Source organism: Dunckerocampus dactyliophorus, chromosome 14 (genome assembly GCF_027744805.1).
Source record: "Dunckerocampus dactyliophorus isolate RoL2022-P2 chromosome 14, RoL_Ddac_1.1, whole genome shotgun sequence".
Lineage (NCBI taxonomy): Eukaryota > Metazoa > Chordata > Actinopteri > Syngnathiformes > Syngnathidae > Dunckerocampus > Dunckerocampus dactyliophorus.
Genome location: NC_072832.1, coordinates 10568856 through 10595874, shown reverse-complemented (window position 1 = coordinate 10595874; position 27019 = coordinate 10568856). Strand labels below are relative to the sequence as shown.

Genomic DNA, 27019 nt, shown 5'->3' with positions numbered 1-27019 from the left:
ACAGCAGAGTAGCGTAGCCACGTCCAGCCAAACCACACTTCCAGATGAGCTGAATGAGTTCTATGCCCGCTTTGACACCCAAACTTCTGATGAGCAGAGAGGGTGGCTGAACCTGGGGAGCACACAGGACGCACCTCTCATGGACGCACCTCTCATGGTGACATCAGCTGATGTGCGCAGGGTTCTAAACAAAACAAACCCACGAAAAGCAGCAGGCCCAGACAACATCTCAGGACGTGCACTTCGGGTTTGCTCATCAGAGCTAGCTGATGTGCTTGCTGACATATTTAACCTGTCGCTTGCACAAGCATCTGTACCGACATGCTTTAAGTCCACCACCATAGTGCCCATACCCAAGAAGAGCAACGTGACCTGCTTGAATGACTATCGCCCTATAGCACTCACTCCTATTGTTATGAAGTGCTTTGAAAGAATAGTCATGACCCACATCAAAAAGAGCATCCCGGCGGCAACTGTGGACCCTCTACAGTTTGCATATCGCCAGAACCGGTCCACGGATGATGCAGTCAACACTGCCATCCACACAGCCCTTTCTCACCTACAGGGCCAGGACACATACGTCAGAATGCTATTTATAGACTATAGCTCCGCTTTTAATACAGTCAGCCCCCACAAACTCACAAATAAGCTCCTCACACTTGGCCTGTCTCCCTCCCTCTGTAACTGGGTGTTTAACTTTCTCACAGGCAGACCCCAGTCAGTCAGAGTCCACAACCGCACATCCAGCTCAAGAATTGTGAGCACTGGGACCCCACAGGGGTGTGTGCTGAGTCCACTCCTCTACACGCTCTTCACCTACGATTGCGTGGCCTCCCAGAACAACACCAGCATCATTAAATTTGCGGATGACACTACAGTCATCGGACTGATCACTGGTGGTGTTGAAACATCATACAGAAGAGAGGTGGCGGACCTCATAGCTTGGTGTCGTGATAACAATCTCCTTCTCAATACAGATAAGACTAAAGAGATGATCATCGACCCAAGAACAAGGGAAAAGGAGCCACATAGACCCCTGTTTATTGGTGAGACTGAGGTGGAGAGGGTGAAAACCTTCAAGTTCCTTGGCACACACATCAGCGAGGACCTCACCTGGTCTCACAACACCCAACAAATTCTGAAGAAGTCCCAAAGGAGACTGTACTTCCTGAGAAGACTGAGGAAATTTGGCATGTCCACCACAATCCTGAGTTGCTTCTACAGATGCACCATCGAAAGTGTCCTTACCGCCTCCATCACTGTTTGGTACGGTAACTGTACAACACGTGATAGGAAGGCACTCCAGCGGGTGATCAAGACCTCACAGAACATTGTTGGGGCAGCCCTCCCCTCACTGCAAGACATTTATACATCTAGAGTCCTACGCAGAACACACAACCTCATCAAGGACAGCACACATCCACAACACTCATTATTCACACTCCTACCATCAGGCAGACGCTACAGGAGTTTGAAGTCCAGGACCACAAGGCTGGCAAACAGCTTTTACCCACAGGCCATCAGGCTTCTCAATGAAGCACTCACACACGCCACACGCAACACACACTCATAGCACTTTATTTATTTATTTATTTATTTATTTGTATTATTTACTTGCATTAATGTCTCTTCTGTTGTTGCTTAATTTCTTGGTATTTATGTATATGTGTTTATGTTTCTTATGTTCTTATTCTTTCTTGTGTTTTTCTTTCTTTTCCTTGGGAGAATGAACAGAATAAGATTTTCATTGCATGGTATAACTGCTGTTTTACCATGCACATGACAATAAAACTCTCTTGAATCTTGAATCTTGAATTCCTACAAAAAATGCACGGATGGAAGGAGCGAGCTAGCTTGCTACTTACTAGCCACCCACGTTTGTTTACACATTTCAGAAGCGGTTTGATGAGGTCATCTTTTGCGCATGGTGAAATACGGGAGCCCATAAGCCGATATACAGCATTATGTTTATAATCGGCTTTCATTATAGGGAAAAATCCCGATGATATTGACCGATATTACATTTTTATGCCAATATCGGGCCGATATTATCGGACATGCCTAATTGGAATTAGTCACAGGATTGAAAATATTCTTAAAAGTTCCAATGTGACGCCTGCCTATTGAACGTAGTGATGATGATGTGGATTCGTTGGCTGCAATGACTGAACACGTCGCCTGCTGTAGCGTGTGAGGGTGTATTTGAATGTATGAACAAGAAGAATAGTCACTCAGGAGACAGCTGTTAGTTTTGCTAATGTCCTCAAATGCAAGGTAACACGACTGGAGCCGACGTGATGTATAGAGATTAAAAAAGCCTGGTTAATATTCATGTCACTGCACCCACAGCAACATGTGCTCATGCATATTTTTACCAGCGCTCACTTGTTTGCAAAACCCTCTTGCCTGCCTCCCGGCATCCCATTTGGGATAAGGAGGAATAATGAAGTATTCACTTGTTTCAACCTTTTCTTATCATACGTCAAAGTGTTTTGGAGTTTGGAAAGACTGCATTCGTGTACTGTAGCGAGTGTCGTAGGCAGGCCCATGAGCTCATTTGTGATCCTCTTATGACTGTCACTCACCGAACTAATTATCCCTCTCCGTCTCACACACATGCACTATCGTAGCAGATCTACCATATGACTGCAGTAGGAGTCAAGTGGGCTTATGAAACAACATGATTCACTCTAGATAAGCAGTGCATGGACTGAAGGCAAATCATTTATGGAATATTTCATCTGATCTGATCCACTGCGTCACACATTTTACAGCTATGTTTGCAAAAACAAATCACACCTCCTGCAGACGGCATGGAGACGATTATCTTCTGAGTGGGAACGAAAGTGTTGCCCCATCAGGGCATGCTTGTGTGTCTAATATTACCTCCTCATTCCTGTGAGTCATAAACAGTCAGAAATGCTGCTTTTGCTTGCCCGGGTGTCATGAATAAATGATTTCCTCCTCCTTCTTCTTCTCCTGGAGAGCACCAAACATGGATGGATGGATGGATGGATGGATGGATGAGGGTGGGGTGGGGGTTGGGTGATTGACAGCAGTGTGGAATGCGCTGCATGCAGAGTAAAAAAGTTGTTAAAACGAGGATGCAGATGCAGGCCGCTCAACAGACTGTAAACTGCTCTTTAGAGCTGAGTAAACATCTCTTTTTACGCGCCGCCTGCAGTGTTATAATAATCAGCATGTTGGCGACTGCTAAGCGATTATGATACACTAGGCCTCTACGTGACTCTGTAGTCACACAAAACCGCCGTCACGCACGATGTCACATGATACCTCAGCTCGTGGGGGTCTTGTGTGACAAGAGGAGTGTCAGTGGAAGAATATACGCAACAAGTTAGCAGACTCGCATTCAAAGCAATCCCAATGCTTGTGTCAAACGTTATTATGCGTCTTGTCACAAGTGGATGAGATAAGATGAAAGAAGTGTGTTTGCGTTGCTCAGTAAAGATTCGAGACCGGGGCGATTAATGCTGTACTTCAAGCAATAAGGAACTTTCACTTCTTAAAATAATTCACGCTGTTCCAACTGTTGCTGTTGCACCAAGAGTGTCCAAAGTATCTCCCATGTGCCATTTACTAAAAATAAAATGTGTTATATTATTAGTAGGGCTGTCAAATGATAAAACATTTTCATCAAATTAATCACAGTTTTCCACTTAATTAATCATGATTAATCGCCATTTGCAACCATGTGCGAAATATGCCCGTTTTTACTGTATGTTATGAACAAAAAGATAAATGATCCAAAAGATAAATGACAGGCCACGATTACATTTACATTTGTATGGATTAACAGCTCCAAATGAAATGAAAATTGAACTCAAGATAAAAGATAGCATGTCTGAAAATCTATTTGTCTAACACTAATCTCTTCAGTCGTAGCACAACATTTGAATCACTCTTTAATTGTGTTATTATGAGCCGTGAAGAGTTGTGTTCAAGATGAATTTAAGATGAATTTACGTTTCGAGTGTAGATGTATTTTCTGGGATTTCCAAGCATACTTAAATGCATCAAATTGTACTTCCGCACTAAGTTACGTTAGTTAGCGATAAGAATATCCACTTATTGTTTTTCTTTGTCTTTCTGTTCATTTAGACCACAGATACGTGCAAAATTATGACATTATTGTGATTTCCAGTATGCGTCTCGCAGCCGTCTAGTGACAATGAGGAAGTGTCGTTCCGAAGAGGACTAGATAACGGTACGTATTTGTGAGTTGGAGATACATATATGGTGTTGGAATTGCACTACTGTTGATGTGTTCAGGTCAGAATAAAGTTATACAAGAGCGTCAGACTTTGTGTGACTGTGTGGGGGACACTACACTATGCTTCCATCTGCCGTCATAACAGAGAGGTATGGCTTGACATGATGCACATGCATTAATTACGCTTACATTTTTAACGTAATTAATGAACTAAATTAGTTACCGCCATTAACGCGATATGTTTGACAGCCCTAATTATCTGACATTACATTCATTTGCTTTGTCATCTATAACACAAAGAAAATAACGGCTTTTAAATGCCAGTGTTCTCATCTGTGTACAGTGACTTGTGCTTCTCCTGTGTCGTGGAAGTAAGATATGACTGTGTTCTTCGTAGGCTCTCATTTGTGACCGATTCTGATGTTTTTTGATGTATTCATGGTTAGCTTACCGCATGGATTACACACTGAAGAGGTTGCCTGCAGATAAAGGCAAGGGCCATAGATGTGGATGTGGTGCATATTTTAACTGACAAATTATACGCAATTCGACATTAAAAGTTTTACTTCTAACACCAAGATATAAAATAAAGCTAAGTAAAATTATATATCTATATATAATAATAATCCTTTGAATAAATAACCTTTTTTCCCCTTTTGTCACAACTGAAAAGAGCAACTGAAGAGCCGAATGCGGCTCTGGAGCCGCGGGTTGCCTACCCCCTGGTCTTGTCTGTATGATACCATGAATTAATGGCACTTTTCCTATGTCTTGATGCATTTAGATGAATTCTTTTGGTTCTGATACTGATGTCTGAATCATTCAGCTTCATGGGAAAGTTGAGACTCCCAATAATTGATCTGTGTGAGAACAAAGGTTGCTGGAAAACATTCCTCTTTGACACATTATTTCACATGTTCTAACTCTCGTCTATGCCGGAGCCTGTTTTTCCCAGTAAATGAGTCACGGCACAGTAAGTAACACTGAATGTAATGCTGTTTAAAAATATCTATTCATGAGATGGAAGGTGAGATCAGGGCTAAATTAGACATGTGAATAGACATATTAGTAGTGTGTAGGTGGACATATTCAAAAGGGGCACAAACTGAGACACTGTAATTTGTAATTTAAACCTTTTTACATCAGCAAATGACAGCCCGCGCTCCCCAAAGTTCAGTGGCGTTTAGACAAATTAAATAAGTTCATCTCCTGAAGAAGCAGTCAAGCACAAATGAGAGCTTTCATCTGCGTGTTATTTCCTTGTTTTTTTTCCCTCACTTCACCAAGAAGACAAATCAGTGGAAAATAATGACGAGGGAGGGTAGTGGCGGTGGTGAAGTGAGCTTTTAAGGAGCGCAGAACGCATGCAGATGTGACTTTGTTTTCTCACAGCTCTCTGAGGAAGGAGGGGCTGTTCTCAGAGGGACCACAGCGCGTGTTTAAATGTCAGCCTAATCGCACCAGTGGATTTTTTGGGGCACGTCTAGAACAAAACACAGAAACCTCATCTAAAACAGTGTAAACAGAGCGTAGTCATTTACCAAGAAAAAGGTAAAAGCGGATGGCTGCAGGTGTTTTATCTGGTCCGAAAACGTTCCACATATTCACCACTGAATTCAAGCTCCAGGAAAACAACCAACACTCTGCCTCAGAGTAATTTTATATTCCGTTTAAGATGTAAAAACGGACTTCAGTAGCAGAATAATGCGTCTGCTGGCTGTGTTTCTTCACAGTTGTTGAGACGACACTGGAGTTGGAAAGAGGAAAATATATATACTGTATATATACCCACACCCATTGAATGTGGATCCGACACAATAACCGGAATGTGCATCTGTCCCCACAATACACAAGAAACCCTTCCATCCCTTTGATGCTTTCTTTATGACCTGCAAGGAGTTGGTGTTGCAAATAGTACAATGACTAGTCCACATAGAATCTAGGCTGCTATTACAAATACATTAAGGCCACATCACTATTTTGCACAATGACACCTACAGCACAAACTGGGTGTGCCGGACAGCTTGTCATACATCTGCAAAAAATGCAGTCAATAAGCACGTTTCCACCAAGTGGTTCAGTTCAGTTCACGACAGTACAAACTGCATTGGTGAACACCTTGTTATTTTTGCGTTTCCACTGTGCTGCATCACCATATCAGCAGACTTGTCTGCAATTAAACAAAATGGTATGGTTAAGTATAAGAAACACAGATTTAAATGCTTTTCCATCATGAACTACAATATTTTTAATTAAATGGTGTTTTTTGTTTCAAATTCCATTCATTCGGTTTATAAGTGACAGTCGGCCTGATTGTTTGGCTCCTCGCTCCAAATTTGCACCCATGCAGCTGACACCCCAACAAAAAGTTACAGAAAAGTGTGACCATTCCAGGGGGATATTTTGAAACTCTTTATGAGATGGGAACACAAAAAAAGGCAGGCTGAACCGAGCTGAACTGCTTGGTGGAAATGAGGCTAATGAGTAACTTCAAGAACGGGGAAAATAGCAAACAAACAAAGGTTTACATCTGTCAAGTATTGGAGTACCAATAATGATTCATTAATATAAATGAGCATTGTAGAACTTCGTAAAATGATGAAAACATTGTGGTACAGTCTAGTATGACTTCATAGTCCAATTGTGAGGTTTTAAACAGCTAAATCAGTAAAAACATCACAGTTTGAGGTACGAAGAATGCAAAGAAGACAAAATGTCAAAAGCATGTTTTTATGCAGTGCTGCATGTTGAGTGTGGTCCAGACCTTAGCGTCCCCAAGGACATCCACAGGGGTCCCCACATGTCCTCTTTCTGTCCCAGAGGACACGCAGCTCCTCTGCTGTGTGTTGTGGGGATGACAGCATGTCCAGGTAGCATTCTTTTTCACAGAGCCAGCTGGGGTCCTGGCCAGGAGAGGAGGTTGTGTTAACAAAGTCCTGGTCCGACTGTTTATTTTGCTCACTGAACTTACTGCAAACAGGCCTCCATGTTGTAGAGATTAAACAACACAATGACAGGCAGTGGTGGTATCAGGCCACGCTGTGTTTGAACGTGGGCGTGACGTTACCTTCACTAAAGGGGTCATGTTTTCATTGCTGTTGGTTTACATGTTAGCAGAATTACTCAAAAAACACAAAACTCATTTCCACTAAGCTTTGTGAAAAGGTGGGGCACGATGGCGAAGAAGCCATTGTATTTTGGGAGCACATCGAGGACCAACATTTGGATTATTTTGCCGAGTGTATGGCGAATACAGACCTGCAATACTTGAAGACAGTTTCAAATCTTTTTGATCTGAATTAACTTGAAATAGTGAACATAATTAATTGTTTAATTCATTTTATAGTAATTCCCGGTCAAAAATGTGTATGTTGCATGGTCATATTTTGATCAAGTTTGACATGAGCACTGATAAATAGATAAGTAACCATCCAACATGTCTTTTATTCCAGTCTGATGTTGGCATCCTTCGTTTTAATGGGTTGAATTTCAGCTTCACTTTTCTTTGTCCACTCACGAGGGCTATGGTTTAAGTCTGCATATTCCTTTATTACCAAATTGAAAGGTCAAGTTTAACAATAAAGCAGTATCCGAATTACAAAAATACATACAATCAACGAAAAAGCCTCATTTTCGGGGGAATCCCCACTAACAATGGCAGGTTTTCACCGCTGCGCAGTGCGGGGATTGGAAACACCAATATAAATGAAGTCTTCAAGATTAAACGCTCTTAATGTACAAGATAATCATCAAACGTACTTATTTGTTTATATAATGCACACAAAGCAATGAATAACTTTATGCACCGTCACGGCGCGAGGAGCATGCTCCGTTCCCCACACGCACACTCGTAATTGTGAGCGCTAATTGTTTTCCCCCCATCACAATTAGTGTACCCCCAGGGGGACGTGTACCCCACTTTGGGAACCTAGGATGTAGACATTGATCTTACATTATAAAATAAAGAAGCCAATTCTATCAAATTATTCTTCCAGTATTTTCAAATGTTGAGGTGCAATGATAAAAAATAAAAAAAGCTACAAAAAAACTACAAAATAGTAATAATAATAATAATTTGTAAATCACTACATGAAATTGTATGTAAATGGGTATCAATTTTGGAAATATGGGCCATTATTTCATTCAAAAAATAATATACAGTTAGAAATCCTGCAGTTTTTGCATGTTTAATGCAAGCGGCGAATTGTTCCTAATGGTGATGCTTCATGGGAATGCATAAAGGTAAGATTTGATTACCTTATTGAGTGCTAATGTGCACATTTGTGGGGTGGACCTCTCTGAAAAACAAACTCCAGGCTCGTACTGGTGGTGGATGGTGGGTCCATATTGATTTAGTGCTTTTAATTTGATGTTGTTCCTGGCTTAGTTTTACACAATACATAATAAATAAGATCAATTAGATCGCTATAATGTACGTATGTTTTGCTGATGCTTTAAAAATCTTTACCGGTGATTAGCTAGCAGGCTGCTAATGCTATTTAGAGTCATTCTCGTTTTCAGCCATGGTCACATTGACACAAGCCCCCAAAGAGCTGTCCTCGGCTATGCCTGCCAGTAACTAGCAGCTCGTAACCCAAATAGTTCAAAGTTCAAAGCACAAAAAAAAAAATAAAATCAGCCGAGAGACGGCTCGCATCTAAATACACTTGTTAGTTGGGACACTGTATGCTAAGCTACCACTGTATGACAATACAAAAGTACCAGCAGTGCTTCAGTGCCTTCTCACTTCTCTCTGGCCTTTGACGTACTCCGTAACAACTCAACAAACAGCGACAGTTGATACAAACAACATTGGTCTTGTGGAGAGAACCATCTGCCAGGGCTTTGAAGCTAAACTTACCATTCAAAATACCCTTCTCTTTGTCCGTTTCTGCTCAATATTTGTTCCCACTTGCGGCGGCCCAGCAGCCGTGGCTAAATGGCCATATTTAAATATCCATGTTTTTTTACTAACAGGCTGTATTCACCCATGAAACAGCATGATTTATTTATTTATATGTTTAAACTATGACAACTATTTCTATATTTTCTCTTATGATAAAAGATAAAACACAATAAAAATCAATGGTGACAGACAGGTGAAAGATAACCATGTTTTTACATACATATTCATATTATATATATACTGTATATATATATATATATATATATATATACACTGTATGTATGTATTTAAAAATATTTAAAATATTTAAAAATATATATATTTTTTTTAAATGAAGGTTTTAGCAGTCTAACTAGGCCATTTAAGAACTTGCCTGATACTTCTGTGGTCCAACAGCTGCCATCCATATGCCCATGCTTACGTCTTCTCCCTGTGAAGACACATATGTTAACGCACCTTCTGTGTGGTGATTGGTGCTTAACAGGCTACCTGGTAGGCCTTTAGACTCTCTGCGTTACTGGCAAGCCACTGGACCAGGTCACGTGACACCACATAGCCAGAGCCGCACGCGAAGGCTGGGTAGGCAGGACTGGCGTACTCGAGCTCCTGCCACTTCCCGATGCGATCCACTGCCCAGCTCTGCCTGAAACTGGGTCAGGAGGGTGTGTGATAGTGAGCGCAATGTCAGCACATCTCACGTTCACGTGACCTTTGGTGAGTTGGTCTAAACCCAGCATTAATGCAAAACACTGCCTAGGGCCATCAGGCCGTACTTACTTTCCCCACCAAAAATGGCTGCGCTTGAGACTCTTGTGGTCGATCTTCATTAACACTGAATCCACGTCGATGTAACAATCGTCGTCAGTCTTCAGGAGCAGATTAAAGTCAGCACTTCCCACAGACCTGTCATATGAAGAATTGCTGTAATTACTAGGGCTGTCAAAAATAGTGCGTTTACGGCGGCAACTAATTTATTAAATCAATTACGTTAACATTTTCAGTGTAATAAACGCATGTGCATCATGTTAAGCCATACGTCTCTGGCAGATGGAAGCAAGTGTAGTGTCCTCACATGGTCACACAAATCGATTATTAATCGATTCATAAATAAAAAAAACGGAACAAAAAGACAGAAAGCGGAAGTGCTTCCCAGACAGTTTAGGACTGTGCACGTAAATGTAAGACTCTACCAAAATGGCTGAGCGTAAACTCCGACTCGCACCTGCTGGATTTAAAGCGAGCGTCTGGAAGCACTTTGGCTTTCACGTAGTTGAAAGTAAAAATGAGCTGGCCAAGAGCCAGACAATATGCAAGCTTTGTCAGACAAGCTTCAAATATTTTGGGAACACGACAGATATGAGAAACCACATAGCACGTTTCCACCCGAACTAGGAGGAAAAACAGCCAGCTGAAGTTGCTGCCAACCAGAGAACCATCAAGCAGGGGATAACTAATTTTCCACCCGACTCGGAAAAGGCGAAGCGAAAAACCAAGTCAATCGCAACTTTTATTGCGAAGGATTTGTGCCCGTATTCGGTTGTTGAGAAGCAGGGCTTTCATGCTTTTTTGCGCACTTTGGAACCCAGATACAACGTCCCATCGCAACGTTATTTCACTGACACTGCAACTGTGAATAAGGGAAGCCAAGTTTTTTTGGTTATTCATAATATACTGACTTATTATTAGCATTATTCTTGTATGAGAGCCGCTGGTACAGAAATCTATATTTTGTACAAAAGCTGTTTTTGACTATACAGCAAAAATCTATGCTGTCTATGAGTCTATGCTCAGGATTTTAGTTTGAATTCAGAAGCCTATTATTTATTTGTGAATAATGGAAGATTTTTTATGTTGGTTATTCAGAATAAGCTGAAGTTTGTTCATTTTATACACGCTGCTACTGGTGCACTTTGCTTTTCCTGCTGGTTCTGTGCAATGGGAAATTTGTTGGTAGATGTAACCTTCCAATTATTAAAAGATAATGGAAGTCAATTAATCAGTTACATGTTTATTTTAATTGTGGATCATTACAAATATGCTTTGTTTTAGTAATATACACTGAGTAAAAAGAAATTATACATAGATCAAAATATTGATCAGAAAAAAAGATAGATAATCGTTTTAACATCGCAGCGCAGGCCTCATAATCGTAATCACATCGAATCATGAGGTGGCCAGAGATTCCCAACCCTACAAAACACATCTCTTGTCCTCCTCGGAACGACACTTCCTCATTGTCACGAGACGGCTGCGAGATGCATTCATGGACACTCCAAAAATGACAATAATGTCGGTAATTATGTACATAAAAGACAAAGAAAAACAATAAGTGGATATTCTTATCACTCACTAACGTCACTCTTACTGCGAAAGTACAATTTGATGCATTTAAGTATGCTCGGAAATCCCAGAAAAAACATCTACACTCAATGTGAATTCAACTTAAATGACTTGGTGTCTTTGAACGCAACTCTTCATGGTTCATAATAACGCGGTTAAGGTGTGATTCAAATGTTGTGCTACTACTAAAGAGACTAGTGTTAGGCAGATAGCTTTTCAAATTTGTGTGCCATCTTTTAGCTTGAGTTAAATTTTCATTTCATTTGGAGCTGTTAATACGTACAAATGTATACGTAATTGTGTCCTGTCATTTATCTTTTGGATCGTTTATCTTTTTTTTCATGAAATACAGTAAAAAATGGGCATACTTCACATATAGTTTCAAATGGTGATTAATTATGGTTAATTAATTTGAAATCTGTGATTAATTTGTTGAAGATTTTTTAACATTTGACAGCCCTGGTAAATACACTTCGTATGGCTATTGCAAAGAGTGACGGAATAGAGTACAATAGAAAGAATACAAACAATCTCTTTGAGAGTCCAAAATGTTACTAACAAACACTGACCTTTTCCAAATTAGATGGTATTGTGGCAAAAAGACAAGATAATCTTTTATAGTTTCACAGTAGAAAATTTGAAATGATGACTCCACTTTAGAAGCAACTGCTGTTAACACACTTGATGGCAGAACCGTGACCTTGTGAATTCTCTGACGCTAGACAGGGTATAGCAGGAATATTTAGTCAGGAAACGTCCATCAACGTCCCAAAAGTGTTACAAAGGGGGAACTAATCCAAATTTGCAGTCAGACTATGGCTCGAAAGTCGCACAAAACGTTGAAGGCAAGACATCAGTATATCAGACTTCAGGAAACATTGAAGACCCAAGCATCTAAAAGATTTACTTTTTTTTATTTTAAATGCAACCACATAGTACAGTGCGTCTCAAAGAGTGGGGCGGGGACACCCTGGGGGGGTGTGAGAAACAGGGAGTACTTTCAATATTGGTGCAGACGAATTTGAATTTGAATATGCTTGTATGCTTCACTGCTCTCTATTTTGTTGCATTTAGCTGGTTTCAGTTTCGAGTTCAGTCTGTACAGTTGAGATAAATAGATATCTGTTTCGCAATAGTATTTGAAATTGGGCGGGCACGAAAACATTTCTGTCCCTCAGTGGGGGCATGACAGAAAATAACTGAGAACCAATGACATAGTGGAACTCTACTATTACTAACAGTGGTAGAGGAAAAATGTGATGGCAACCATTGAACTGAAAAACGACAAATGTGATGATAGTAGTACAATATGGCTAAGTCATAACAACCATACTCAAAAAGAAAACACACCATCATAGCTAACTTGTGTGACAGCTAATGCTGTTAAAACTAAAACATTGGTTAAAATGTACTCTTATTAAAAAGGCATTATGATGGTGAATGTGGAACAGATCATTTCCATTTTTTATTGGGGAAAAATTGCTTAGAAATACAGTGGAACCTCGGCTAGCGTCTGCCCCAGTCGGCGTGTTTTTCGGTTAATGTTGAATATTCATGACACAAATTTGCCTTGGTTTGCATCCATTTTCTGATTAGTATACAATAAGCCGCCCATCTTGTGTTATTAATACACTGCGTGAGACCAACTGTGTTCTTAATGGGGTTTTTTTATTATCACAAAACGTCTTGTCAGCATCCTTGGCTTGCTATCAAAAATGGGAAGCAGAAATCAACAATGTCGCCTGTCTGTGATGTCATCGGCGGTTGATTCTCAAAAATGTGAACACAAAGCATGTTTTTATCGTTTCACAATTATAGTTTTACATGCACAACACAATTCTAAATGCATATACAGTAAATGGTGAATGAAAGGGATAAATTAACATTTAAGGTTACTTTGACCTTCATGGACGATGTGACCATAACCAAACTTTAACACCTTCCTCTTCTTCACCCTCTTTATCAAAATGCTGGCTGGCACTTACAACTTTCTTTGGCTCCATTTAGGGTTACTGAGGTGAGAAACACTATTGAATTCAAGAAATAACTCATGGCAAAACAGGAAGGTGGTGTTGAAGAAGAAGTTGTTGATATCGCTGCCACGTCATGTCTTTGGGAAGTCACGTCAAGAATCTCGTCTTTGATGAAGGTAAGAGTAATCTTAAATGTTCATTTATCCCTTTCATTCATTCATTCATTCATTCACCCTTTCATGCATTTCAAATTGTTTTCTGCATGTAAAACTATAATTGTCAAGCTATAAAAACATGTTTTGTGTTAGCATTTTTGGCTTTCTGGAACTGATTAATTGGATTTACATTATTTCTTACGGGAAAAATTGAGTCAGACCTTCTGAAACGAATTAATATACTATAAATAAATTAAGAAATTCGAGCCAAAACATTAAAAATGTAAAAAAAAAAAAAAAAAAAAAAAAAAGCATCACAGCATATCATAGCAATGCCCATACCATGAAAATAGGGGCTGTGAGGAACATGGTTAGTCATTGTTTTGTGGCAGTTGCAATGATAACCTTTGCAACATAGAGTAGCTGCTTTTTTTAGGACATGCAGACAGTCTTATATATTTTGGAACAGATTCATTTTTACACTTAGCAAATTAATAGCTCACAGATTCCTTGCAAGCGTTTTTTTGTTGTGATTGATTAAAGCCCAAATATGTGAGGGCTCAGCAGATGTCGGGTTACTTGATGACACATAGTCACACCGATTTCAAGTGACGTTCTGACAGTGGGACATTTGTTAGGCAATGACACATTTTTATTTTAGATTGCTGATTTCCTCAGAGGGTCAGACCAATTTAGAGATGAAGAGCTGAGTCATTAGCACTTGACTTACCATTTATAGAACTGAAGCAGTTTGGAAGGCACATTCCTGTAGGTGTCCACCACGTCTACGAACACCATGTCACCGTGCCTCAGGCTCTCCTGCTGCAAGGCAGCATCCTGCTGCCTCAGCCCCAAAGCATGGTGCTCCATCCTGGCTGGACGGCCCCGCAGGAGCTCTGACAGATTGTCCCCGTCTGACACATTGGAGGTGGGGAGGGGTTTGGATTGCACAGTACAGAAAAAGACCACTATCAGAGTAAAAAAAAAAAAAAAAAAAAACCATTCTAAAAGGCACAAATTTGAACTACATGAGGGCACTTTAGAGGGAGAGAGAATGTATACCTGCTAGACAAACAATATGTGAGAAAGACTATACAACAATACAGTGATGTGTTAGTTCTGCTGCAAGCTGTTATACGGCAAATCTGAAATAGTTTTCCCAAAAGTACCTCAAACTTGTTTTCGGGTGAACTAAAACATAACACACAAGTGTGAAATCAATGAGACAGCAATCAATAATACAGCAAAACAAGATGAGAGGTTGGCTGGTCCTCAGGCAAAAAAAATACAGAATCGTAACAAGGTTTTGAAATGTTGACGCTGGGAAACATTTCAGAATTGGGACCAACCATAGATGGTGAAAGTGAATCCTCCAGCCAAACCAGGAAATCCAAGAGCGCTTCTATGTGGCAGTATGCCTTCTGCAATCTGTGGTTGAAATAACAAGAAGCAGGAGGGATTTTACTGGAGCTCACTTTTTAAGATTTAAATGCTCACCCGACTCATCTACAGCACATGCAAGAACATACAGAGGAGAACTTGAGGACGCCTCCTCCATCATTGAGCTGCACACAAGATGAGTTGACTGTGGTCAGTCCGTCAGAGTCTGAACTCTCCCACACCAGTGTCCCCTCAAAACCCTGAATGACAAACACGCTTTTTTTGTCTCATGACTTCATCTTGCAAAAATCTTGCATTGAACTGCCAACACACCTTGGGCAAGATGAACTGCTCCACTGGTTTGTACCATATGCCGCTCATGAGTGTCCCTGTGTTGATGGTGCTGAAGCGAGCGGTTACCACAGCCTCCTGCCAAAGGACGCAGCTATTCATGAGGGCGCCATGTTCACCTCCATGTTGTCGGCGGAACAACAAAGTAGGTACCTCCTGATCCAACTGGAGGAGCTTCACTGTCACGTTGCTCTGAAGTTCAGGCCGGGTGCGGCGGGGAAACACCCCCAACCTGGTGATCACCACCGGGTGGAGAACCTTAAAGTCCAGCGCAACAGCAGACACATCAGAGGGGACAAGCACCGCGGGGTCGGACACCATCACGAGTTCCCTCTCTGTTTCCTGCCCTGTCACTGAGTCAGAGAAAGAACAGAAAACATGAGCATGATTTACTATGCTTACATGCGGAGGTCTCTTTTTTTTGGTCAAAGACGATTTGGTGATTTCTCAGGGAAAATTCATTACTGAAACTGTGAGTGTGTACTTAATGCTTAATTATAGTGTGACTAATTTGCTGATCCATTAAAAGATTGAGACTAAAAATGGCAAGCAGGCTAAAGGTTGTTTATCCAACTAAACATGGCTTACATTAGAAGTGCCCATACTTGTTCAGCCTGCGAGCTACTTTTAAAATGACCACGTCCCAAAGATCTATCTCCTAACCACAGAGAATATATAAATTCCGTGTATTTATAAATAAGAGTATTTATTTCCATTGTACATGTATATATATGTATCATATACTGTATATGTATCACTGGTGTGCGCGCACTTTTTCAGCATGCAAGTTACAAGTCAAAATGATCCACCTCTTAATAGACCACACATGCTATAACATACTGTATACATGTTTGTAGTGTTCAGGGCAGCTTTAAACCACTCATCAGTGATTGGGCACACACCTGACTTGAATTGTTTGGTAAAAATTGGTTTCAATTGCTCTTTAAGTCTCCTTAGGCAGAGGGTTCAGTTACTTATTCCTCCCCCTTCTGTCATTGTTTGCATGCCATCCTCATTAAAATATAAAAACCTATAAAGGTTTGGGTGGTTTTAGTTAAAGCAGACACTGTTTTTTCATCTGTGTGATTTTGACAAAGATCAGATCACATTTGATGGTGATTTTATGCAGAAATGTGAGAAATTCCAAAAGGTTCAGATACTTTTTCATACCACTGTATATAAAATCTAACCAGTAAACTTTGAAACTACTATACTAAATACTAATGATTAGTATTTCACATTCACAGTTTCAAAGTTTACAGGTCACCAAAGTAGTTGATATCATTCAAAAATTCAAAATTCAATTCAATATGGTCATAAAGATAATTACCACTAATAGTTCTGTATATAACCTGAGTAGTATGTCAGTCAAAATAGCTACATAGCATACCAGTTATACCAATTAGCATTTGCTATCAAACATTACAGATATACAAGAATTGAAAATGATTATGAAAAAGACAATGCAGCCCAAGTCAAGGCAACATACTAAAAATGTTTCAGCAATGCGCACATTTTCCAATTACATCAATCATGAAATAATAGTTTTTCTATTTCTGTAGTGGCGTTCAGGACACGAAGCAGAGCCATCAAGCAATTTGGGGGGTCTATCCACACGGAAATGCTTTTAGGTCAAAACGGCAAAGTATTTTACGTTTCAGCCTATCATCCACACAGGAACGGAGTTCTGGGTGACCTGAAATTGTATTTTTTTAAAACTGCTTCCAGAGGGGGAAAATCTGAGAATGCCGGCTTGCCGTTGCTTCGTCGGCGTCACGTGAACAGAAGTGAGTTTTGACAACAAACCAACATAATAGTTGAATATTTCGACATACATGACTCACTCCAGTCGACATTCGCCTCATGTTTTGTTGTCTTATACTCCATAATGACTCGCAGAAGTAATTGCTCTTCTCGGACATCTTGAAAAGACGACAGACTTTCTTTCTTCTTCTATGATATGGTGTGTCACGTGTTTCCGCCAGCGTGTTTGCTCACAACGTCACGTATGTGTGCGTGTGTATTAGCAATAAACTTAAATTTTTCAAGAATATTTAACATTGTAATTGGAATGTCAAGAGCTTTTAAATAAAATAAACGAGCGCGAATGTAAAACAATAGTCGCCCTACATGTATTATAACCCGGAAATACTCTGAAGTTCAATGCAGACGGCAACTTATTTCCATATAAACTTCCTCAATTCACTTTTAACAACATTGTGTATAGAATACGTTTAATGAGGTGTAACGTTTTGTCAAGAGTTTGGTCAAAGTACAAGTTTTGGAGGTAGCAAAATGCAACTTTGGGAATCACGGCAGCTGAAATGTAAGCTTGACCGTTTTATATTATTTATTGAACTGCCTTTGTCACCAGCTTTTTAATAATGATGATGCGCAAAACTGCCTGAAATTGACATTAGATCGTTTTTTGTACACAACAGGCACGAAGAAAGCATTCGATCGTGTAGCACACAGCTTGCGAGTGTTGTAACACTCTCTAGCGCCCGCCTCTCCCCACTGGGACAAAAAGACTGAATGACTGACAGGAGGATTCACTCGCTCCATTCAGTCCGCTATAGAACCAACGCGTCCAGGTGGTGAGACAGATGAGTATATCGAGGCCGGCAAAATTATCCAGTTCGTTTTTAATTATTGTGCGGTTAATTGATTTATTGATTAGCGTGACAGGCCTACTTACACTGAATTAGTTTATCCGTAATCGTAATAAAGATGAAAGTTGCATTTCCGTGTGTCGCTTGAGAAGTCTGTTCACCACTTACTTTGCCGCAAATACAAAAAAGGAGGGGTGCTTAATGTCAGCTGACTAATGTCATATGTCAAAGTAACGTTTGTGACCCACACTACCTTCACGATCGCGATCGATCGTAATGGTCGACGTAATGGGCACCCCAACACTTAAGAATAAAACATAATGTGTATGCGGTACATAACAGAACTGATTCTCTTTTGAGATACATCAAAAGGCAGAAGATTGACTAGCAGGCAGTTTTGTCTCTTTTAAAAAGCAAAATGCACTGTCAAGGACATGCCATAAAATAACAAACATTCAGTGCAGTATGCAAATATTAAAACCAGCAGTAGAGGATTGTACACCTTATAAAAAACACATCAAAGCTAACAGTTTAAAAGCAAACACGGGGTGTTCACTGCGCAATGTAGTGGAATATGATCAACAGTGCAGTGCAAAGAGTGGACCTTTCATATGTAAAACTGTTTTACTGGAATCATCTAATGCAGCCCTCCCTCAGTGGCACCTAGCCTCCATGCTGCAGGGTAAACTTCTCCCCAGTGTCTTTGGTCTCTCCCAAGTGATAATGGTGATTATTTCACGCAGTGGCTCGTGAACCACATGCAGTTCTTTGCATCGTGACTGCGTTGCATCAGTAGTATCATTTTAGTGAGGACGTGCTCTGAAGTGAAATAATACAAGCGTTCTCCACAAATATCTGATGGAATAAGTTTGCATCTTAGAGAGATAACATAAAATATGCATACACCTGGACATAAAATCTTCTTTTCATTTGTATTCCCTCAGTTCTTAAGGAACAGAGATGGTCACACTGACAATATGTGAGGTGTCAATTTGCATTACAGAAGAATGAAAGCTACACAAGAGAAGCAGGCCTTGGAATGATGAGCTTGAGAGAGACTGTTGCTATACTGAGGATAATCATTTGAAGCATTCTGTGTGTGTGCGTGTGTGTGTGCGTGTGTGTGTGCATGAGTCTCACAGCTCAACATTAAACAAACAATAAGTAAATACATTTCTCCACTCGGACGCTGTTTCATTCTAGAAATTTGAGTAATAATCCCCGCCACTCCACTCCTCTCAGTGCACCTACACGCAGATTGCCATTGCAACTCCAAAAGAAAAGCACAAATGCAGAAAACTAAACATTCAAGTGCAATAATGCATGACGAGTATTATATTATTATAATATTCTATTATTATGTCTATCATATTGGGCCATACAAGTATAAAAAGGTGGCTATAGGGGTGTTGTTTCATGTCTACAGGGCTCTAATAATAGCAAAACCGTATTTACAAGGTCATGAAGAATTTTTCTATGCCCCAACTATGAAAATATGAAATTTATTAATATTAAATTCTACTTTGTGGAAATTCACTTACCGCGGTCAAGTCTGGAACCAATTAACCGTGGTAAACAAAGGACGACTGTGTGGTATACATACTGCAGATCTTGAGAAAGGAGTATTTTAGCAATGTTTGGAACATGACGAGTGGCGACTGGCACAATGAGAGTGTTTTGTACGGTCTGTGTGAGATGACAATTATAGAAGAGCTCCTTGACATTTTGTGTTAAAAGACAGGACCTGTGGGAATGACGTGAAAGAGACTTTTATGACTGTTATTGAGAAGGCAATTTACTGTGGCAAAAGCCACAAACAGTGTGATGGCATCCATAAATGCACTCGCAGGGATGTGTCAGGAAGATGACTCTCACATTTGTGGACAAAGTACGGTCAAGGGCAAAAACTTTGGAGAGTGACTTAACATGTGTGTTCCGCCAGAAAACATTTTATGTGTCTCTTACATATGGAAAAATACAAGCAATTTTTTGAGGGAATCATAAAAATGAAAAATGAAGCAGCAAGCTTAGTGAAGCTCAAAATTTAAGTCACTCCTAAAATCTTTGGGCATGACAGTAAACCTGAAATAACGGTGGAAAAACACGTCTCCCTCATTGAAGGATAGTCAACTGTTTTCCCCCTTAGCACTGTTGTAATTGGTCGCTCCTACTGTGATGTTTGCTGTAGCACCACTAGCTGGCTAGTTTTTGTACTTAAATGTCTAATTATGAAATACTTTCAGTCTACCTTTCTGGTTTGCAGCTAAACGTCTGCAAAACTTATGTTTTCTGCTTAGTGGGATTACCTTTTGTGTACATTTTAGCGTGGCGATGGGATTATCTTACAAAGCGCCTATGACTAATGTAGCCTTTTATGCATTTTTAATACAATACTTCTGAGTTCATGTATTTTTTATTAGCTGATGTGAATTATTGTTTATTTTTGTTTTCCCCAAACAAAAACAAATTCATCAATGCCACACAAAGAAAGAAAAATACGCTGCAATTTTTCCCTAAAATTGCTTCAAGGGCAACTCATTTGTCTTATACTATACCTCCATTCTGAATGTTATTAACATAAACGTTATCGCATGTTGGCAGGAATAGCATTTGCCTTAATTAGCATTCAGACAGCCAGCAAGATGAGTTTTATCGTCTGTCAAAAAGTGGTGACAAAAATCCATCATTTACATTTATTAATGACAATGTAAGACACTTTCATTCAATAAAAAAACAAACAGTGTGGTCCTTTCTTTTTTTTTTTTTTTTACATTCTCGGGTTATTGCACATAGGCCGGTGTAACTTTTTACCCTCTACCTGACGGTAGCAGGTGCGGGGTGGCATGAGGAGGGTCTGTGATCAGGGTGACCTTCCAAATCAGACAAGCAGGTGCATCATTTGGATAAGTACGCTTGGGGTGAACCAATTATTTTTGCTGGGCCGTTCCGATGTACTGGAGAGTTTTGCTTTGTTTATGGTGGTGGAGGAAGTTAGACCAGGAAAAAACGTTGAAATCCTTCCGTTTTCTCAACAGGCGAAAGCACTGCTGGGCCTTCATATAGACAGCAGTAGAGTGCTAAAGCAAAATTTGAATGCCGCAAACGTTTGTACAGTTTGGAAAGAATACAGTAACCCCTCACCACTTCACGCATTGAATTTTGCGGCTTCACTCCATCACCATTTTTCAAAAATATATTTATTAATAAACAATTGCCGTGTTGTGGTTGTATACAGCCTATTAGTCAAACATATACATATTTAATCAAATTGTACTTATTGTCTTGCCTAAATGCATTTTCAAGCATAGAAATGGCTAAATGAATAAATGAATTCTACACAGGTGACTGGGTGCCAGTAATGTTACAATGATGAGACAACAGCCACCGCAGGAAGTATTGTCCAGAATACGAAGTAAAACAAGGACCTCTCCCAATGTGAAAGCGTGTGTCTATATTATGTCTTAATAACACATACATTTTTCTTATTATGTCTTAATACGAATGTAAAGGTGACTATAGGGATGCTATTTCATGTCAAGAGGCCTCTAATAATGTTAAAAACCATATTTAGAAGGTCATAAACAAGTTTTCTTACTTACTGCATGTCTATAATGTTGTACAAAAATTTGAGAGACTGAATGTCATGAAATAAGATAAGAGTTCAGGTTTACAGCAGAGAAAGTACAAGAGCACACAAGAGCAAATAAAGTGTAAAAACAGGGTAATACAGTTCAGACGTTATATACACTACATGTCGACCAAGTCACAGGTTTATTACACGTCATCACGGAAGACCTCAGTGTACTTCACTAGCGCTCTGTTCAGCGAGCATCAAAGCCAAAACACCCATGTTCCCCATACATTCATGCGGCCCACCACAGATACACGTGGACCGCCACAAATAGATTTGATGCTCCCGATTCGGCCTCACTCGTAAACACATTATAATGGGACTGGACTGTGAATGAAGCTTGTTCCAACTCCATACAGCAGATGGCATCGTAACTCTGCTCAACATACCTCATACCCACCTGGCCTACCACAGAATAAGAACACATAGCAAGAGGGATCAGTGTTGCTATAGCAACAGCTTTACAGATACAGTTTTGTTGCTATATTTAGCAAGAATTCAGACCCCAGAAATTCTGTTTTTCAAAAAAAAAGTGGCCAGCGACAAATCTTGTGACTCTATTCTGGTCTTATTGGAGACGTTGATCATTCACAATCCTTTTGTGAAATATGAGCACATATTTTGTTTCCTTTTCTGTGCCTTCTAATGAGAGAAAGTGAGTTAATATGAGCCAGCTAACAATGCACGTCAAGGGAGGTACCTATTTCGACTATGAAGCCCTCTAAAAAAAAACAAAAAAAAAACGTTTTATTATTTCATATATATGCTGTGATCATGCATTAACAAGTACATTGATGATAACATGTAATACTTACTCTTGCCATATTTTAATGATTTAAAACATTACCAAAAGTTCTTTCATAGGCGCACTGATTTCACATACTGTAGCTCATAGGAGCTAACGCTACTCCCGTCAACAACAGCAGCATAGAAACAGTGACAACACGAAAGCTTGGTTTATGCTTGACGCATCCACGAAGTCTGCGCAGCCAAATTACGCCACTTTGCAACCACGACCCTCCGCTCGGCCCCAATTTTCTTTACGAAAATTTTCTAACTACGCGGATGGCCCCGCACCAAACAACATGGTGGACGAGCAAGCGCTCCTGGTGGCGGAGAGTCGCAAATACAGTCATCTTTATGATTTGGCTCATAAAGATCACCACGATCAACAGATTGTCATCAATAATTATTGGAGAGAAATTGCTGCCACTCTTGGAAGAGACAAGGAGGCAGTAAAAAAAAAAAATGTTGGACAAATTTAAGAGACTGATATGTAAACGCAAAAAAGGGCACTAACGGGAAAAGTGGTGATCCAGGAGGAGGCAAGAATGTCCTACCAATTCTGAAAGACATGGGTTGGCTATCATCTTTTATCATACACAGAGAAACGGTTAAGTTCACACTTAAGCGCACGCTTTCTACTTCTACTATGGTGTATTGTTGTACGCATGCCGTAGACGCTCTACACTCCCCCCTATCGTCTGGGAAAATATGGGCTAACAGCAGGGACATGATGCACTGACTATAAATGCTGCAAAGGTTGTCTCTGCCTGATTCCGCGCCTCTCATTTCCGCACGGCACGTACATGTGTCAAGCCTAACCAAAGCTTTACAATGTCCGCTCTCATTGGGGTGGCTGTCTTCCAGCACAAGACTTATGCTCCAGTCCTCAGGTGAAAAATGCTGACAGCAAACGAGCATCTTGTTGAGTCTTCGTAGCGAAACTGCGAGCCAGTAGTATCCACTCTTCATCTGTCGTTGTTTGTGAAACTCTGAGACGAGCGAGGCGTCGTGTTACTCCGCCAGACAACTATAGCTTTTTCGTGTTAATCGCTACAATAAGAATATCTCTGTAGCTTGGTTAATATACAGCTCAGTTATGTAAATGGAACACTGTTGGTGTTTCTTTGAGGGTTTTTTTGTTAGGGCTCGAGCGTCAAAATAGCTACCTCCTATGGCAGGGGTAGGGAACCTATGGCTCGGGAGCCAGATGTGGCTCTTTTGATGCCTGCATCTGGCTCTCAAACATGTCTTAAAACGATAAAGTATTTTTGGTTTTTTGTTCGCTGACCTTTTAATGTACATTACAGAAATCACAGTGTTAAAAATAACACTCAAAATATAAAACTTTGTTATGCATTTTAGTCCATCCATCCATTTTCTACCACAATGCGGGTGGCCAGAGCCAGTGCCAGCTGTCCTTCCAATATTTTCCGGGTCAAACACCAAAATTCGATTATCACTGGATAATGCGGTAGCCTATTCGCGGTAGCCTATTCGCATGAACTTCCCTTCCTTAAATCAAATAGTCAGATCGCTAATTCTGGAAAAAGAAAAAGATACGGAGTACGGTGCAAAAGCACGCAGCACCAGAAGTCGCATTAATGGTAAGAAGTAATTTATTTATTATTGGATTGCTTCAGTGTAACAATGTTAATAAAAAGAATAACTTTAGAGGTCCTCCTTAAAAATGCCCACATTTACTTGTACTCAATGTTAAAAAATATTATATGGCTCTCAAGGAAATCCATTTTAAAATATGTGGCTTTTATGGCTCTCTTAGCCAAAAAGGTTCCCGACCCCTGTCCTATGGCGTGCATTGTTAGCTGGCTCATACGAACTCGTGTTCTCTCGTTAGAACGCACAGAAAAGGGAAAGAAATATGTGTTTATGTTTGACATAAGACCTGTGAATGATGTGCACTTGTTTTTTTTTTTTTTTAAGTGCAGTTTTCCTTTAAGGTGCACACACATGCACAATGTCACAGACTGCATTACAATCACTCCTCCACAGTTAAGCAAGGCCCTCCTAATTTACTAGTAGGGGAAAAACTGGCGTAGTAATGTAGCCGTAGTCCCTATGATTACCGTATTGACTCATCCATCAAGCGAAGAGTCTCTAGCTTCAGAAACAAGTAGAATTATTTCAATAGTTAATCCTTACGGTAATTTCAAAATCGCAAATCCTATTGGTAGCTACCACGTTGGTGTTGGGGGGAAAAAAAAGCTTAAATGTAGTTTGCCGATGCCGCTGTAATGATGTTTTCAACAAGCCAAGTAGCGATGCTGCGTCTCAGCAAAGGTGAGACATAAACAACTACCTTCTAACTGCGAGTCTGTTCAATTATTCCAGTGCTTTACTTTGTACGTCACAGATGAAGCTGAAGCTGTGACATTGACTGCGTATTTCCTTCTATGGTCCTGGCTATGGGAAGGCAAAGCATGATGTCCTTGAGCTGTAGGTGAATAGGAATAGAAGGCGTTTTACTTCTATTCAGAACATGCATTCATTTGCTTCCTTAGACTCCCGCCTCCACTCGGTACTGACAATTGAACATGCGAGCAATAGGTTGCCTTTAAAAGCAACACATGACATTTATGTTACCTGGCGCTGTGATGTTGAGTAGAGAGCAGGAGTAAGGATCCTCTCTGTCCTCCTCTGGGATGGGACACCCATGTTTTCCCACGATAAACTTCACCCCCACTCTGAAACAAGGACATAAAATTGGCTTTTCAAAAAAGTGTGTCCATCTATCCACTCCCTGTCTCCATGGTTACAAAGAGATCGCTCCAGGCCATCACATCCCATCTGTGAACAGGCTGCACGGGTGAAGGATGTGGACAATATTGGCCGCTAGTCAAGTAAAGAAAGTAAGTTTGGTTATTTGTTGCCAGCTGCAGGCTTTATTTTCACTTCAGGAATGTGGCCAGAGGGGAAATAAATAAAAGATGATGGCGGTCATTCTTCCTGACCTGTGCTGGAAGTGAGGGTGATGGCGCAAGTAGCCCAGCCAGGTGTCCCTTATAGCTTGTCGCAGCTCGTAATGATGCCTGGCTGATAGAACTCCCACCAGAACTTCATAGAATGGTACCACCCCATCTGCATCGGACACAAGCCACTCAGCATGAGCAGAGATGAGCTAATGGTGAAATGTGACATGTTTAAAAAGGTGAGGAATGACTTATGTTTGACTCATTTAAAAACCTTATTTCTATGATGAGGTTCGCCATCTGTGTGAGCTCACTCACACCGCCAAAATTTCGCACAGCTGTCACATTATTTTACAACATAAAACAAGCACTACTTTGTAAAAACGGTTATATGTACTAACCGCCAATACCTTTCTGGCGACACAAACTTAAAAACAGCAAGCCAAGCGACTCGGTAAAGTTAGCCAAGCGCGTGGCTCGGTTTAAAAAGTAGGTGCTGACGCCCGGTACGTCAAGCGTAAAAGTACCCGAGAGTGCGTCGTTGTCCAGGGGGGTGGAAGACCGTCGGTGAGCCAACCACAAGTGCACCAGTACGGCGAGAGCACAGGGCAGAAGAACCACCGCTAGCCTCCGCATGGAAGGAACCCTTCATTCACCCGGAGTGGCGCCGAGCTGAATCAGAGCAGAGCTTGTTGAAGCGAACCGCTCTGAAGACCGTTCGGAATGGGAGCTTCATTTGAGTTTCGCAGCTCTCTCGACAGAGATCACAGCACCGCCTCATGTCTGCCTCCGCTGCTAAGAGAGCTGCACCAATGGGAGGCGAGGAGTCTTGCCGAGGTGCATTGTGGGACTTTGCGTTCACATGTAATCCGTCATAGTGACAATAAAAATCCTTTATTCCGAAACCCAATGATAATAGTAATAATTAAAAACAAACAATTATTTATTATTGTACTGTCAGATTAACCACCCTTGTTTCTTCTGTTTCATGTTCATTTTAATGACTGATACAACTAAAGGTACATTTGTTTGGACAAATACAACAATGACAACAAAAATAGCTTATAATAGTTACATTTTTTGGGGCAGTACAATGCTATAGCTATTCATGTAAGAACTTAAGTGATTTTGGTTATTATTAAGAAAACTATGGAAGTTGCTAGATATCAGCTCTTAAATTCAACTCTTATGAGCTATATTTGTTATCATCATTATATTTGTCAAATGTGCCTTTAGTTGTACCACGCATTTCCCATGACTACATATAGTCTATATAGTTATATCTGCCTTACTACTTGTGATGGAAATTTCGTCACTTTTTAGAGAGTATGTTCGTTTGGTTCGGCTCACTAAAAAGAGCCGACTCTTTCGGCTTCCAATTGGCTGCTCAGAATTTTTTTGTTGTCTTAAATTACCAAATGACCAAATAATGTGTATTGTGTCAAATGAATTACTAATGTAAAAAATACATGATATGGTAAATGGTCTCTCACTTGTGTAGCGCTTTTCCACCTCCAAGGCCCTCAAAGCGCTTTGACACTGTTAGCACATTTACCTACTGATGACTCAACATGTTTATTATTTAAATTGATTTATTTGAACCTCAATGAGCAGCGACAAAAATATATTATAATGTTATATTATAAATAAAATACAAAAACAAAGACCCATCTCCGTCCATCCATTTTCTATGGCACTTATCCTCACTAGGGTCGCGGGAAGACCCA

At 40.3% G+C, this 27019-nt stretch overlaps 1 protein-coding gene across 1 annotated transcript; it reads right to left on the bottom strand.

The window, feature by feature from the left end:
* Window positions 1-1255: 1255 nt before the first annotated feature.
* b3galnt2 (beta-1,3-N-acetylgalactosaminyltransferase 2) lies at window positions 1256-26091 on the bottom strand. The gene is made up of 13 exons (XM_054799393.1): window positions 25820-26091; window positions 25335-25461; window positions 24967-25067; window positions 15490-15689; window positions 15319-15414; window positions 15135-15245; window positions 14955-15033; window positions 14336-14519; window positions 9915-10040; window positions 9627-9786; window positions 9511-9567; window positions 6996-7134; window positions 1256-3070 (listed from the first exon to the last, which is right to left on the bottom strand). The coding sequence occupies exons 1-12, from the start codon at window positions 25926-25928 to the stop codon at window positions 6997-6999; spliced, it is 1488 nt and encodes a 495-aa protein (XP_054655368.1). The 5' UTR covers window positions 25929-26091; the 3' UTR covers window positions 1256-3070; window position 6996.
* Window positions 26092-27019: the final 928 nt, after the last annotated feature.